Source organism: Schistocerca nitens, chromosome 7 (assembly GCF_023898315.1).
Source record: "Schistocerca nitens isolate TAMUIC-IGC-003100 chromosome 7, iqSchNite1.1, whole genome shotgun sequence".
In the NCBI taxonomy this organism is placed as follows: domain Eukaryota; kingdom Metazoa; phylum Arthropoda; class Insecta; order Orthoptera; family Acrididae; genus Schistocerca; species Schistocerca nitens.
The window spans coordinates 173,844,939-173,861,492 of NC_064620.1; the positions used below are offsets into that span (position 1 = coordinate 173,844,939).

The window sequence follows — 16,554 nt, forward strand, 5'->3', positions numbered from 1 at the left end:
GGATTGCATCAAACAGTTAGAAAAATGCTTCATATCAATCTTCGAAAGGGGTCACTCACTTTTAGTTGTGGCATGAAGGCAGAACGCCTACATGCTGCACACATATATTTGAATACAAACTTAAAAAAAAAAAAAATGGTATCCTCATCATAAGAACTTGCATAATTTTTTGTAAGAGAAATTTCCTTCTCAATACTCTTTCGCTCACAGGAAATCACTTCACACAGCCACCTGTGTAATGGAGGTACAAGTAAACCTGCAGTCAGTGCACTTGAATGGTGTGCATTGCATTGCCAATCATGAATGTGAATTTGTCAGCATGACTTGAAGGACCATTTTAAAGTCAGACTGTGCACACGTAGTGACTTCACTGCAAAAAGAGTTATCAAGACAGGAAGTTGCCCATCAAATAGTGTACATCATAGTGACTTCATCTGAATGTTCATCCACCTTCATTAGATACACCACAGTGAAGATTTGCCTCTTAGTGGTCATGCACAATCAGCATCAACAGTTGATGAGCACTGCATACAAGTTGTAACTCTTTGGTAACCTGAAGAGAATGGAATGGAACTGTGTGCTGTGTTTTGAAGGCTACTGGGAGTATTGCATCAACTCTGACAGGGCACAACCATTTCCATATGACAAATTTTGGCTCTAAGCATCCATTAGGAGCAACAGTACAAATCCCCCATCACTATGGTGTGTGAGTAAAGTGAGAAATGGTAGACTTGTGATCGTGGCATAAGGTTCTCTTCACTGATGTGTGATAGAGCTGTCTAACACCTGATGTTCATCATAGAACTGTGATAACAAAACACATCTCAGGCAAGGGGGGGGGGGGGGGGGGAGGGGGTTGAGTCATGTTTGGAGGGGTATCATATATGGATGTGTATTGATAACAGGATTCTCCAGCCTATTGTACAGCCCAACAGTCAATATTTCAGAGACATGTTTATCCATCAAATTGATAATGCACAAGTACTCTGCACCCATCTTCTAAACATTTTCCTCCAAGTACAAACTAAGTGTACGATTTGTTGACATGAACCTGATGGAGAATACTTTGGATGGTTGGAATTTATATTATTGCAATAATCCTTCTCACACTGGACAATCTCAGGTGGGCTTGAGCAACAACATCTGTGTCTTGTGGAAAGCATGCCAGGAAGAAGTCCAAGCATGTTATAATTAACAGGTAACAGGTTGGAGCAACTTACTGCTGAGAGTTAGTCAACAGGAGACCTTTGTGGATATGCAGGCTGTGTCAAACTTTTTTAAAATAGGCTTTTCACACAATTTTGGTACCTATCAAAAAATTATTACAGAGGAAGCAATTGTCAATTTTTCCTGTGATAATCTGTTCATTATTATCTGAATACAGAAAATAATGAGTTCTACTAAGACTTACAAGAATGAATATTTTTTGAGCAATTCATACTTTTATTTTGTTTTCTGCATGCATATAATTTTGGAATGTTCATTTCTACATTAGACATGTATTCTGTCTGTAGCCTGAATTGGGACTTGTAATACTGTGGTCTGCTGAACAGAGGACCATATATACATTCTTGAAAATTATGTGAGAAATGGCACTACTGAAATTTAGTCAGATGAATGCAACATGTACACAAAGTGTATCACATGATTCACAAAATAGTAATTTATGTATGTATATATTATGTAATACTGATGGTGAAAAATTAAATTCAACTTTTCATTAAATTTAATTTTCTAACTGAAAATTTATTTTCCTATAGGTTTAATGTTACATGTCAGAATGTTGTCTTCTTACCTGTCAGATGATGCGACAGGACTGATATCTCAACAACTTGCTTGCAGTGCACACAACGTGTCAACATGGGACATGAACGCCAGTAATGTATATTTAATCCTTCCTCGGTGAAGTTTTCTGCTCTCACAAGGCAGAAAATACACATTCTGTCAACAAAAATTGCAAAGAAATGAAATATGTCTGGAGAGCAGAAGGTTGATTTTACCACATAAGAAAATCTCTTTCGAATATTTATATGAAACCCAAAAAACTGCTCCTGCATAGCCATGAGGGAAAAAAATGTGCAGCATCTGCCAGTAAAATTTTATAATGACAAAATTTAGTGTGCCTGGTTATTTGTGCTCTATGATGGCCTAAGAGAGTGTACAATTATGGCTTAATATTGACAGTGAAACTCAAATATTGTAGTACTTGTGACCCCCCTGTCTGTCCCTCAAAAATTATCTAGTAGATAAAATTATAGCCTGGAGTATAACATGAAATAGTGATGAATATATCATATGGTAACAGAGGTGATATTTTGAAGCAGTTACTTTTAGAATGATGTTATTTACTGCAATATAAAGCAAAGTAGATTATAACCCAGCTTTCAATATGTGAAACATTTATACCATTGTTATCAATACAGAAAATTCCTTTCTACATGCACTCTTGCTTACCACTTATATTGAGAGTAAGATGATACACAGAAGGCTCTAAATTTCCTAGGAAAGAATAAATATATGGTGCATTCAACAAGAAATTAAGGACTGTCCCCCTCAAAATAGCCCCTCTACTGGCAATACATTGTTCCCATCATTTCTTCCACTGTTGGAAAGCCTCCTGGAACATATTTTCTGGGACGGTGTGATGAAGCAAGCTGGGATATTTTTACTTCCCCTCTTGTTTTGCCATCTGCTCCTTAAATTCGTTTTTTCACTTTTAACTAATTATCATTAATATGCATCAGTATAAACTGCATTTTCTTAAAAGAAATAGGTTGGCCCTTAGTTTTAAAGAATATTGCACCAATCTTATTTTGTGCTTAGTTTTATGTCTATAATTGATTTTCTAATTTATTTTGACTACTCCTAGTTAATACCTTTCATTACAGGGTGAAATCAGTAATTGCTTCATAACTTAAATTCTATTGTTGACTTATAAACAAATGTAAATTCTGTACTAATTATAAACATTTGGAAGATGAAACACTGGCATTCTTTAAGTATTTATTTGGCTCTATTCGAAAACATGTCAGCAAAGTCAGCTCTTAATTAATTCCAAAGTAATCAACAGTTTTGTCAAAAGTATTGTTTGCATAACAATATCTGTTAATTTCATCATTTAAACAAATCATTTGGCCTAACCCTTGTAGTGAACCAAGTTTTCAATGTATTCAATTAACCAAATGAGTTAAGTTTCAATAGTAATTTCTGTAGGTTGGTTAAAACAACAACAATGCATCAACTTAACTGTGAAGAAAGCATAACACAATTAGGCCGTATGTTAAAATGACAGTGTCTGTTCCATATGTACCCTATTATTCTACAAGAACTATGAAATGTGTGGTTAGGTTTTTATGGCTCATAGATGTTCATCAGTAAACTATTGTAGCAGTTTGTGGAGGTTTTGCCTGCAAAAATTATCCAGTAGTGCAGTGGCCATATAACTGTGTAATATTTGGGGCGGGGGGGGGGGGGGGGTTGTGAACAGTGAAAGTAAAGAACTGTGAAACGCAAATGTGCATCTGTCAGCTACATCGTTTAACAGTTTTGTTTTCCACCCACCATTTTTCAGCCAGTATAGCAACACAGTACATTGACACCAAGGATCATCAATGAGGAAATAAAACAGGCAAACGGCATGTAGGTCTCATGCTGCACTGTTCTGAATCTCCTCTACAGTTTGGAAATGACATCCTTTCAACATGATTTTAAGTTTGGGAAACAGGAAAAAGTCTGCTGGGGCTATGTCTGAAGAATGCAGTGGACTGGGCACAACAGGAATGTGATAATTTACTAGATAGCTGCAGACAAGAATAATGCTTGAGCCAGCACAGTCTGATGATACAACATCCAAGTCTGGTTTTCCCACTATTCTGGTCACTTCCTATGCACAGCATTGCTCACTTGCACAAGGATTTGTCAGTAACTTCTCAAACAGTTAAATGACAATTTATGAGAATCACAGCATGAACTCTCATGACAGGGTCATCATTTATTGATGTGGAAGGTTGTCCAGGCTTGGGACTGTCACCGACTGACATTCTGCTCTGTTGAAAATGCTTTACCACTCATAGCACTGTGTGACTTCCTGCTGCTTGCTCTCTCTCTCTCTCTCTCTCTCTCTCTCTCTCTCTCTCTCTCTCACACACACACACACACACACACACACACACACACACACACACTACTTCCAGATTTTTCACTGTCACTTTAGCACTAACCTGATGTGCAGCTTGTGCATTTGCTCACTTCAGCACAAGGTTATAATATGACATCAGTAGCTGTAGCTTGCTGACTAATAATCAGAGTGAAATGCTGATAACAACAGCTCTCTCTGATGGTTGGTGTGCTATTTCAAAAGTTTGGTTTCTTTTTTAAGACATCTTGTATGCTCATTTGTGACTGTATAACTACAGGGCTATGGCTATGTAGTTTGCCAGAACAGTGTAGCCATGTGTGTGTATGGTTGTATGTGTGATCTTTCTTTTTTTTTTTATAGTTGTCTCTAAATAAGAATGTTGCCTGAAAGATCAGCATTGTTTTCAGTCTTGTCTATGCGTCTGTCAGTTACTGAATGCCTCAACTATACTTTAATCCTTCCATTAACTCTGAGGACTTTTCCAGTATCATATGTATACAGTTAGATTAATTTATGACAAAACGGAAATGTATTACTTAAGAAAATTCCATGAAGTTTCACCTTAAGTTTAGGCCTTTAGTGAGAGAGTAATGATGTACCATCATTTGGGGTCCACACATATAGTGAAACAACTATACTGAAATTAAAACAGAATTTAAAAATTTGCATTCAACTGTCTGTTTGCTGTGAAACCCAAGATGTCACTCCACCATTCAATGGTCACAGTACTGAAAAAAAAGAGAGATAGATAGATAGAGAGAGAGGGGGGGGGGGAGGTACTTTGAATTTGCCACTACATAATCAGATAACTACTATTTATTGAAATCTACTGCATGGATGTTTCTTCTGTGAGACAGGAAGTGATCACAGCTCTCAGCTATTTACCAGTGAGTTAAGAGTGTCAGCAAGTCTGAAAATGTTGCGAAGCTTTTGGACAGTGTGCTCCTTCAGAGTGAACTAATAAAGAACACACATATACTGTACATACACATGGCTACCCTGAATTGACACTGCTGCTCTACTGGGGTGATGTGCTGTGTCATGTGGATTGGATGAGAGGAAGGTTGGTTGAGGGCTAAGGGAGATTTGGCAAGAGAACAGAATAGGACTGTGGTCCCAGTGAGCTCACCCTGGTGTAGGTAGGAGCTTTGCATGTGACACTCAGTGGTCTGGCAAGGTGAGATGGAACAGAGGAAGAAAGAGATTGCAGAGAGGAAAGTGTGAGTGTGGATTGATGGGGTGGAGAGAGGGGCATGACAAGAATGGAGATGGGTGTAAGGCATGGTCTAGCAGAAACTGAGACCAGAAAGATTGTGGGATTGAAGATGTGTTGTGAGGAGAATTCATGTCTGTTTATTACAATGAAGATGGTGTTAGGAATGAGGTGGGGGTTACAGATTGCATGGATTGTGAAGCAGTCATGGAATCCAGGATGTTGTACTCAAAATTGTGTTCTCCCTCTGGGTGGTCAATTCCACTCTTGTCCACAGTTTGGTAGTGACCACCCATTTGGGTCGGCAGCTGGTTGTTGGTCATGTGCACATCTGAATTTGTACAACAGTTTAACAGAGATGGCATATGACATGAGTACTTTCACAGGTAGCCCTGAATCTGATAAAGTAGGATAGGCCTTTGACCATACTGGAAAGGGATATGCTGGTGGGTGCATAGGACAGGTCTTGCATCTGAGTCTGACACAGTGATATGACTCAGAGCTACGTGTAAAGCAGTTGGAAGTAAAGGTGGCACCAGCCATGTCCCATGTGCCCCACTTCACCCATCACTCTACATCCACACTTTCTCCTTTGCAGTCTCCCTCTTCCTCTGTTCCATCCCTGTCTGCCAAAATATTCTCCCACTTCATTGTTTTCCACACAACTTCCCTGTCTATGGCATTGTGAGCTCATCGGTGCTATGATTGCTTGTTAGAACTGAAGAAGGGCATTGTCCACAAGTCTGAAAACTTAGCGATGTTTTCCACCTTGTTTATGTGCCTGTGAACCACTTAATGCAAAAACCATACAATAAATCATTACATTCAGTCTTTCCATTATTTGTATTCATTGAGGACTTTTTCCTGTACCATACTAAAAAAACTGCTGTCTTATTTTGCTGAATAATATATGTATCAAAGTTGTAGATCAGTGCAGATAAGGTTTTTGAGTATGGCATATGCTTTTGTAACAATCAGCGTAGGTTGTTGAGGCCTGTAATGTTTAGAATCTGAAGTTGGCCAATGTGTGGCCAAAACCAATTATGACTTATCACGTTATGTGACTGTGTCTGAAATAAAGTCTTCTCCACAGAGAGAATGTTGCTTTTTTCCAGAAACCGAATCCACAGGATTTAATTTACAGTGACTGCTCTTAGTTTATCTGGAATGATTTATGAAACACTGACTGGAGGTAATTGTGTCAACATAACGACTCTACTTGGCATTAAGGGATATGGATGATAGGCGTAAATTGCATAATAACCTCTATTGTAAAATTGTAAGTAAAGTCAGGAGTACATCAAAATTTATGTACTTTCGCAAAAAAATCAAGTAAATTAAGAAATTTCTTTTAAGGTAGATAATGAACTGGTCAAAGAGATCTCTAAAATTGCAGGAACTTTTAATAACATTGTTCTGTCAGTGGAATATAATTGGGGTTTGAACACTCCATTAGCAGATAGCCCAAAGTCCCTGAGGAAAGCCTTCCAAAACAAGTTTGACAAAATTCAACTACAGCCGATATCTCCAAAAGAAACATAAAGTTTATCAACCCCCTTAAAAATAAATATTTAAGGTTTTATGATGAAATCATTAGTAAAATAATGAAATATCGTTCAGCTGAACTCTGTAATTTATTGAGTTACTTGGAGACTTAAACAGGCTTTTGTCAAGCCACTCCACAAAAAAAGAAGGCAAAACATTAGTGAAGAATTACTGGTCCATCTCATTACTGCTAGTATTTTCAAAAAAAATTTGAGAAGATAATTGTACAATAGCCTTCATACTTACTTAGTACATAAAAGCATATTCATTAGCAAACAGTTTGGATTTCAAAAAGGACTGTCAACTGAACCTTGACACATGATATACTAGAATCAGTAACACATACATTATTACCACTGGGAACATTTTGTGGCTTAGCTAGGGTTTTTGATTGTGTGAACCATTACATCTTAATGCAAAAGTTAAAACATTATAGAATAGTAGACACAGAAGTTCATAGTTTTTATCTTACCTCAATGACAGAAAACAATGTTTATCATTTCTATGTCAGTCACATCATAACAGGCATTCAGAATTTGAGCAGTCAGACATGCTGTACCACAAGTTACATTTTGAATTCTCTGTTAGTTCTGATATGTACAAATTATCTTCAACTTATAATTTCAGAAGATGCACATTTTGCAGATAACACAAGTATAAGAATAAAAAGCAGTACCAGTCCTCAGGTAATGAAAGATTTGAAAACATTAACAGATGGTTCACGGCAAATAGATTAGCATTCACTTCTGACAAGACTCAGCACACACAGTTTAGTTCATCTCACTGAACTCCACAAGCCATAAAAATAAGTTTCTCTAACCATGCATACATGAGATAGAAAGTGTGAAGTTTATGGTACTAAAGATAGATTACAACCTCAATGGAAGAACCCACTGCCTAGCATCACTGAAACACCTTGGTTCACCTGTGTTCACTATATGCATGTTTACTGCTATACGCAATTTAAAAATGAAGAAACTGGTTTATTTTGCATGTTTCCATTTGCTTTTGAGTGATGCAATCATTTTCTGGGCAAATTCAAATTACGGGGATGTTGTTGTTGTTGTTGTTGTTGTTGTGGTCTTCAGTCCAGACACTGGTTTGATGCAGCTCTCCATGTTACTCTATCCTGTGCAAGCTTCTTCATCTCCCAGTACCTACTGCAACCTACATCATCATGAATCTGTTTAGTGTATTCATCTCTTGGTTTCCCTTTACAATTTTTACCCTCCACGCTGCCCTCCAATACTAAATTGGTGATCCCTTGATGCCTCAGAACATGTCCTACCAACCGATCCCTTCTTCTAGTCAAGTTGTGCCGCAAACTTCTCTTCTCACCAATCCTATTCAATACCTCCTCATTAGTTACGTGATCTACCCATCTAATCTTCAGCATTCTTCTGTAGTACCACATTTCGAAAGCTTCTATTCTCTTCTTGTCCAAACTAGTTATCGTCCATGTTTCACTTCCATACATGGCTACGCTCCATACAAATACTTTCAGATACATCTTCCTGGCACTTAAATCTATACTCGATGTTAACAAATTTCTCTTCTTCAGAAACGCTTTCCTTGCCATTGCCAGTCTACATTTTATATCCTCTCTACTTCAACCATCATCAGTTATTTTGCTCCCCAAATAGCAAAACTCCTTTACTACTTTAAGTGTCTCATTTCCTAATCTAATTCCCTCAGCATCACCCGACTTAATTCGACTACATTCCATTATCCTCCTTTTGCTTTGGTTGATGTTCATCTTATATCCTCCTTTCAAGACACTATCCATTCCATTCAACTGCTCTTCTAAGTCCTTTGCTGTCTCTGACAGAATTACAATGTCATCGGCAAACCTCAAAGTTTTTATTTCTTCTCCATGGATTTTAATACCTACTCTGAATTTTTCTTTATTTCCTTCACTGCTTGCTCAATATACAGATTGAATAACATCGGGGAGAGGCTAAAACCCTGTCTCACGCCCTTCCCGACAACTGCTTCCCTGTCATGTCCCTCGACTCTTATAACTGCCATCTGGTTTCTGTACAAATTGTAAATAGCCTTTCGCTCCCTGTATTTTATACCTGCCACCTTCAGAATTTGAGAGAGAGTATTCCAGTCAACATTGTCAAAAGCTTTCTCTAAGTCTACAAATGCTAGAAACGTAGGTTTGCCTTTCCTTAATCTAGCTTCTAAGATAAGTCGAGAGTCAGTATTGCCTCACGTGTTCCAATATTTCTACGGAATCCAAACTGATCTTTCCCAAGGTCGGCTTCTACCAGTTTTTCCATTCGTCTGTAAAGAATTCGCGTTAGTATTTTGCATCCGTGACTTATTAAACTGATAGTTCGGTAATTTTCACATCTGTCAGCACCTGCTTTCTTTGGGATTAGAATTATTATATTCTTCTTGAAGTCTGAGGATATTTTGCCTGTCTCATACATCTTGCTCCCCAGATGGTAGAGTTTTGTCAGGACTGGCTCTCCCAAGGCCGTCAGTAGCTCTAATGGAATGTTGTCTACTCCCAGGGCCTTGTTTCGACTCAGGTCTTTCAGTGCTCTGTCAAACTCTTCACGCAGTATCGTATCTCCCATTCCATCTTCATCTACATCCTCTTCCATTTCCATAATATTGTTCTCAAGTACATCGCCCTTGTATATACCCTCTATATACTCCTTCCACCTTTCTGCTTTCCCTTCTTTGCTTGGAACTGGGTTTCCATCTGAGCTCTTGATATTCTTGCAAGTGGTTCTCTTTTCTCCAAAGGTCTCTTTAATTTCCTGTAGGCAGTATCCATCTTACCCCTAGTGAGATAAGCCTCTGCATCCTTACATTTGTCCTCTAGCCATCCCTGCTTAGCCATTTTGCACTTCCTGTCGATCTCATTTTTGAGTCGTTTGTATTCCTTTTTGCCTACTTCATTTACTGCATTTTTATATTTTCTCCTTTCATCAATTAAATTCAATATTTCTTCTGGTACCCAAGGATTTCTACTAGCCCTCGTCTTTTTACCTACTTGATCCTCTGCTGCCTTCACTACTTCATCTCTCAAAGCTACCCATTCATCTTCTACTGTATTTCTTTCCCCCATTCGTGACAGTTGAACCCTTATGCTCTCCCTGAAACTCTGTACAACCTCTGGTTTAATCAGTTTATCCAGGTCCCATCTCCTTAAATTCCCACCTTTTTGCAGTTTCTTCAGTTTTAATCTACAGTTACAGGGATAGTATTTTCAAAATACAGAATTGTGTTACAAGAATTATATCTGCTAATAATTAAGAACATCTTGAAGAGGCCTCCTACTTTTTTTCTTTTTTCCTTAAAAAAAAGGAAAACTGGGTATTTTGACAAATTATACATGTGACTGAGCTGCCCCTGCCATTATCATTTTATTATATCATCAGCATAGTCAGATAGTTTGTTAACATCATTAATTTTAATGGTCTCATGGGCAATGAATGAAAAACAACTTTTGTAAACATTATAATAAAACTAATTATGTTGACAATTTAATCCAAACTTAACCCTTACAAGCACAGTAGTTTCATAGTCAAAAAGCATGATGAATACAATGTTGCAATTGTTTATGCTGTCAAAATTCACAAAATTTTTAGGTAAAATTTATACAAACATCAGTATTATAATTTTTAAGTGCTTGACTAAGCCAGTGGTGTTACAAGGCCAGTCAATGAAGAATAAAAAAAGGTCAAACATGGAAAATAATTTTTGCAGTCACGAGTATTTCTGCAGTGGTAGGAGGGATCAGCAAGACACTGGAAAATCCTGACTGATAGGGGTCGAGTCTGGGAGTGGGGGTGCATTTGAAGGTAACTTTTGTATGTTTTTCCTGAATAATTCGAAAACTATGGCCACTATTGAAAACATTTCCCACTACAAAATTTAATTGCATTAAATTTCCTACAAAAAGGCTGTGTTCATTTTTTCTGTTGCACCAATACTTGCCACGTAGCAAGTGAGAGAATATGAAAATCTCATGTGTGGTTTATGTAGGCTCCCTGTGACATTGCAGGTTGCATAAAATGACAGTGAATGGGGCAGTGGAATCAACACACACACACACACACACACACACACACACACACACACACACACACACACACACTGCTATAGTGAAAAGTGTGATGTAAACAGAGAAACAGAGAGGAAAGGTTGTGCTGGAGTGAGGGTGTTGGTCTCTGCCAAAGATGGGATGGACATGTGCTGCAGAAGGTTATGATGAAAATACGACGACTTCTCTATTGCTTCTTTACTAATTTACACAGCTTGGACTCCACCATGTAACTGGTCTGTAGTGGCTGCATGCAGGCATGAGAAAGAACACAGTTAGTCTTTAATAGTAATTTGAGTGTGTTTCTGTCTTCATCTAATATTCTGGCATAGTAGTGGCACGGAAGGAAGCACAGCATATGGTTGATACCTGCTACCTCATAGGCAGTGCTGAGCTGACATCTATGGTATGCCAGTGCTGAGTTGACAGCAGTGATCAAGCACCGCTCTTGGTTTTCTGCACCGCAGGGTGGCTGGCAAGGTCAACTGGTACAGCAAAAGGTCACAATGTCTCAGCTACATGGCAATGGCATTGCCTGGAATCAAAGTCGGATCCGATGTTGTAGAGCAAGGGCAGGCAGCTGGCAGTGTGGTGGCTGCCTGGACTGGGCAGATAGGCTGAGGTCTCTGGATCATAGCCCAGCAGCAGCAGTGGTGACAGCAGCTGGATGTCACATAACTGCCCAACTGGCCAAATGCTGGCTGGTTCAGGTGAGCTTAAATGCTGTTACAGCTCGTTGACTTTGTGGGAGGAATGGTATTAGTATTTCACACCAAATTATCTGGAATGAAGTTAATGACCGGCTGGGTGGGTTGAGCAGCTGGTCTTCCTGGTGACTGGCCATATTTTGTCATGTGGATGCTGTGACACAGAATAGCAGAAATCCATTCAGCTCGATGGTTGCTGACCGGTGCCTGACTGACTCCAGTATGTGGCTTAATTACCACCCTGGTGCTCCATCGCCAACTTCAAGTCCTGTTTAACTTCTTTCCTTTACAATGAATGTACCACTAGCACCTAAAATAATGTCTACAAAGACCTCAAGTGATCAACAAGTGGACATTCAAAAGATTGAATTACTACTTCTCCATTTAAGAGTACCTTCACCTGCATTCTTAAATTCAACTTTTGTAGTCTTGTCTTCTTCAGTTGCATGCAGCATTATGGTATATTGATAATTTTTATTTTTTTGGACTGTCTGACTACAACTGAATGAAACATGATTTTTGTGCCGTAAGCACTTTGCAAGACATCTTCAGTGGCAGGTTGTGCAGACGATTTTCTACATACTATGTTTCTGTTCCATTTTTGGTGCTGTTCCTCTTCTTATAATTGCCACTTGGGGTTTCTCCATATTTCACAGCACTAGGAACTGAACACTTGTTTTGATGCACCCTTACACAGACTGTACTCACAGTGAAAATGAGGTCAGTACTATGGTAACATTTATAGTACAGAGTTTTAATTTGAAAATAAATTAAACTATCGCACTGTGTGTTTGTTCCTCGTGCTATATTAGTTACTAACTCTGTATTCTGTACCAAGTAAATGTATTCAGTGCAAAATAAACACTACCCAGGCATGTCTGCAAATTGTGTCAGCACTGATATAACAGCTGCACTGCAGAAGTGTGGGGTGATAGAGTTTGTAGCTTCTCCTTCTGACATAGTGTGGTAGCCACAGAGAAGACTCGCTAGCTCCATCATGAGTTTGCAGACAGACAATGCTCGTAGAAATGAGAACACACATGTCGGAGAGGTATTTTTAAAAGTGCCTCGTAAAATCTACGCAATACTTATATAATCTTTACTCTGTGGCCATTCATACACAGAGTGTGGATGAGCTTTTGCAACTGTCAGATGGCAGCTATTGATCTAAAAATAGAGAACTCTTCTAGCCGGACTAATCAATGCCCATGAGTCAGTGCCGGTTATATTTTTGCACTTCTCTGAGCCATTCAGCAGAGCTGGCACTTTGAGGTCCATCTCATTGTGGAGCCTTGGTTCTTTCCATGCATCAAAACAAGTGTTCAGTTCCTAGTGCAGTGAAATGTGGAAAAAACCCCAAGTGGCAAATTATAAGAAGAGGAACAGCACCAAAAACGAAACAAACATAATACGTATAAAATCATTCATGTAACCTGTCATTGAAGATGCCTTGCACAGTATAAAGGTGAAACGCATATGGTGTGAAAATTGTGTTTCATTCAGTTGTCGTCAGATGGTCCAAAAAGTAAAAATGATCAATATACTGTAATCTTAAATTCAATGTTTTAAGTTAATGTATAATTAGACTTAACACTGGAATAAGGCAATATTACAATATTATGTCATTTAGCAGTATTGCACTTAAATGAAATTAAATTTACACTCTTGAGTTCTTCCATCCCAGAGATCACTCTTCATGGGACCCAAGGAGTATCACTAATGTAATACAATATGATATTCTTGACATATAAGAATTTGTATGCATAAGGTGCTGCAGTCGTGGACTGTGTGGCTGTTCCCGACGGATGTTCGAGTCCTCCCTCAAGCATGGGTGTGTGTGTTCGTCCTTAGGATAAGTGTGTAAGCTTAGGGACTGATGACCTTAGCACCTTAAGTCCCATAAAATTTCACACACACAATTTGTATGCAGCACAGTGTTTAAGTTTTTAGTCATTAAGGAAGTTAATGATTGCTGGCAATGCACTGGCAAAGGAAGGCATGCATCCAAACTGCCTTCACATATTTACTTGAGTGTCTGACTTGTTTCACGTAAGATGCTGAACCACTGTAAATGGAGGCAAGTGGTCAGATGCTGAACCACTGTAAATGGAGGCAGTGTGACCACTGACTGGTTGTTTGCACATTATGAGACTCTCTGAAATGTTGTGCATGGCAGTTAGCAAAAAGAACAATGTCTGTGAAGTGCCATGTAAAAAAAAATCTCTCTCTTCACCACATCATTTGTATGTTGTGTTGGCCAAGAGGAAGAAAGGATACATCATTTAGCTTATTCACAGTGTCTGCAGGTATCTATATACTTTTTATTGGTTGAATTTAGAGAGGGTTATGGGGAATGGGTGACCTAAATCTTGCCATTCTGGTGTGGGAAAGGAGCATTGCAAGTGGAGCAAGTATTATCTTCCTCATATAGTGCAGCCACCATTCCTATGCTTTCTGCTAAATATCTATTGTGGTAACTCTTATTGTTTGTAGAAAAGTTATTCTACCAAGGAGTCTCTTGCAGTATCAATGAAGTATCAGATGCTGATTCAGTTCTCATTTTATTACAAAGAAACTGAACATGGCACAGTGAAATAAAAAATAGCTCTCATCAATGACTATACTCTCGCAGTATTGTCTGATCACTTAAATTGGCAGTGACTGAGATCAAAACACTAACAGTCCAAAGTCTTCTGATTTCTACTGAATTAGAACTAGGAAGCTGAGCTGTCAAGAAATCTGTTGTACACTGTAATTTTCGGTGTATTCCATTCGTGGAATAGTACCACTTCACTAACAAGAGGATTTCATATATGTCACAGAAACTTAGGGAGCACAAGTACAGTTAAAAAAATGTTTGAAGTTTTGCACCCTGACATGATGCTAATAGTGTGTATCTGTGACACTTTTTTCCAGCAAGTCACATTTCCATTTGGTGGTATAATGCTGATTTTTTGATGACTTTTATTGGTTTTGCTTTAATTTTCATTAAAGTGGTCGTGGTTTGAAGTAAATACAAGAAACGTTTATTACACAAATTCAAACACAAAATATACAGAATACACATACATGAAACAAGAATAAAGAACATTCATAGAACTAACAGCACAGAACATGTATATTGGTAGAGGTATAGATTCTCATTTATACATTTCCACGTGTTTGTTGACCAAGATGTTTAGCACCAGACCAGCTTGCAATCACAAAAGCTTAATTTGACACTATACTGCAAGAGGGCATTGTTAGACTATCGAAGGCTGTGGTCCGCTGCCTTATATTTGGTGCCAAAGAAAGGTGGGGCCTGATGCCCATATGGAGACTATCGTGCTCTGAACTCGAGAATAGCGTTGGACTGATATCCTGTGCCACTACTAAGAGACTGTAACTACACATTACACGGTGTGAGGATATTCAGCATCTTAGACTGTGCTAAAGCCGATGATCAGATACCTGTGACTAAAGAGGACATCCTAAGGACTGCAATTATAACACCATTTTGCCTGTTTGAGAGTATGTGTGGAGCATTACAGAGTCATCTTGAACATCACCAATTGTGTTTTCGGATAATCTGAAGCAACCTTCTTGGGACGTAGAATCCTGCTGTGGCATCCCTACTTCTGAATGAGAAGACAGGTGTGATTTTACAGTTACCTGGGCCAGAGAAAATCAAGGAATTGAGTTAGTTCCTTGGTATGCTGAATTTTTATCGTTGCTGTCTGTCTCGTGCACCATAATAGCAGGAACCATTGACAGCAGCACTAACTGGTCCTAAGACAAAAGCAACTCCCCAGTGCAGAGGACTCAGTCTATGTGTTCTGCATTTGAAGCCATGAAATACAGAATGGCTGACACAGTGCTTCTAGCTCACCCTTAGCTCAATGCACCTCTCGCATTAGCAGTGGATGCAAGACAGATGGCTATCAGTGTGGTGCTACACTCTGGAGCAAGGTTTATGGCAACCACTTCATACTTCTCATGAAAGCTGTTACCATCTCAGAGAAAGTGGAGCACCTACAACCACAAGTTCCTGGCAGTATTTGAAGAGGAGAAATACTTTCACCCTCAAACCAAAGCTCGAATGTCCACAATATTCACAGATCATAAACCACTGACCTTTGCATTCAAGTGGAACAATGCCAACTGTTCTCCTCACCAATTCAACCACCTAGGGTTCATAGCCCAGTTCACTACTGACATCCAGCACTTTTTGGGTATTGATAATGTAGTGACTGTCTTTCATGATGAGTGCTATCCACTTTTTTCCGTTGGCCTGAGGACAAGAAGAAGATGAGAAACTCCAAACATTTCTTGACAATGACGCGTCATCATTAGAACTGCAGTTCCTAGAGAAGATGTCAAGCTCTACTGCAATGTCTCTCATGGATACCGGTAACCAAGACAAGCCTTCAACAGAATTCATAACCCCTATTCCACTGCTTTGTGTGGCCAAGCATGGAAAAGGGCTGTTGAGAATGGACAAGGACATGTTTGCAATACCAAAGGTGTATGCATGTCTGAGTTGGCAACTTTCTAGATACAATTGTATGTTTTGCCCATGTACATCTATACGTTGTGGGACTTCCTCCTTTGAGCAGTCAATGCTACCTTTTGTCAACGACTGATTGTTTTACCCACTGGGCAAAAGTAGTGCCAATTTTACTACAGAAATGTTAGCCTCTACCTTTGTGTCAGTGTGGTTAATGAGGCTTAGGTGCCCGCAGCATAACACTACCAACCATGGATGGCAGTTTGAGTTGGACCCATTCAACTGGCTTGCCAAGTTTTGCAGGTAGATCCACCACAATACCACCAGCTACCATATCACTAGCAATGGCATGGTTGAGCACTTGCATCATACCCTGAAGATGATGCTCATGTGCCATGGAAA

At 39.0% G+C, this 16,554-nt stretch overlaps 1 protein-coding gene across 1 annotated transcript in view; it reads right to left on the minus strand.

Annotated features, from left to right (window-relative positions):
• The window catches only part of LOC126194895 (centrosomal protein of 104 kDa), a 461,734-nt gene that overhangs the window by 29,114 nt on the left and 416,066 nt on the right, over positions 1-16,554 (minus strand). Inside the window, exon 14 of the mRNA XM_049933248.1 lies at positions 1,796-1,941. Coding sequence (XP_049789205.1) covers positions 1,796-1,941 — 146 coding nt within the window. The remainder of the gene's footprint in view (positions 1-1,795; positions 1,942-16,554) is intronic.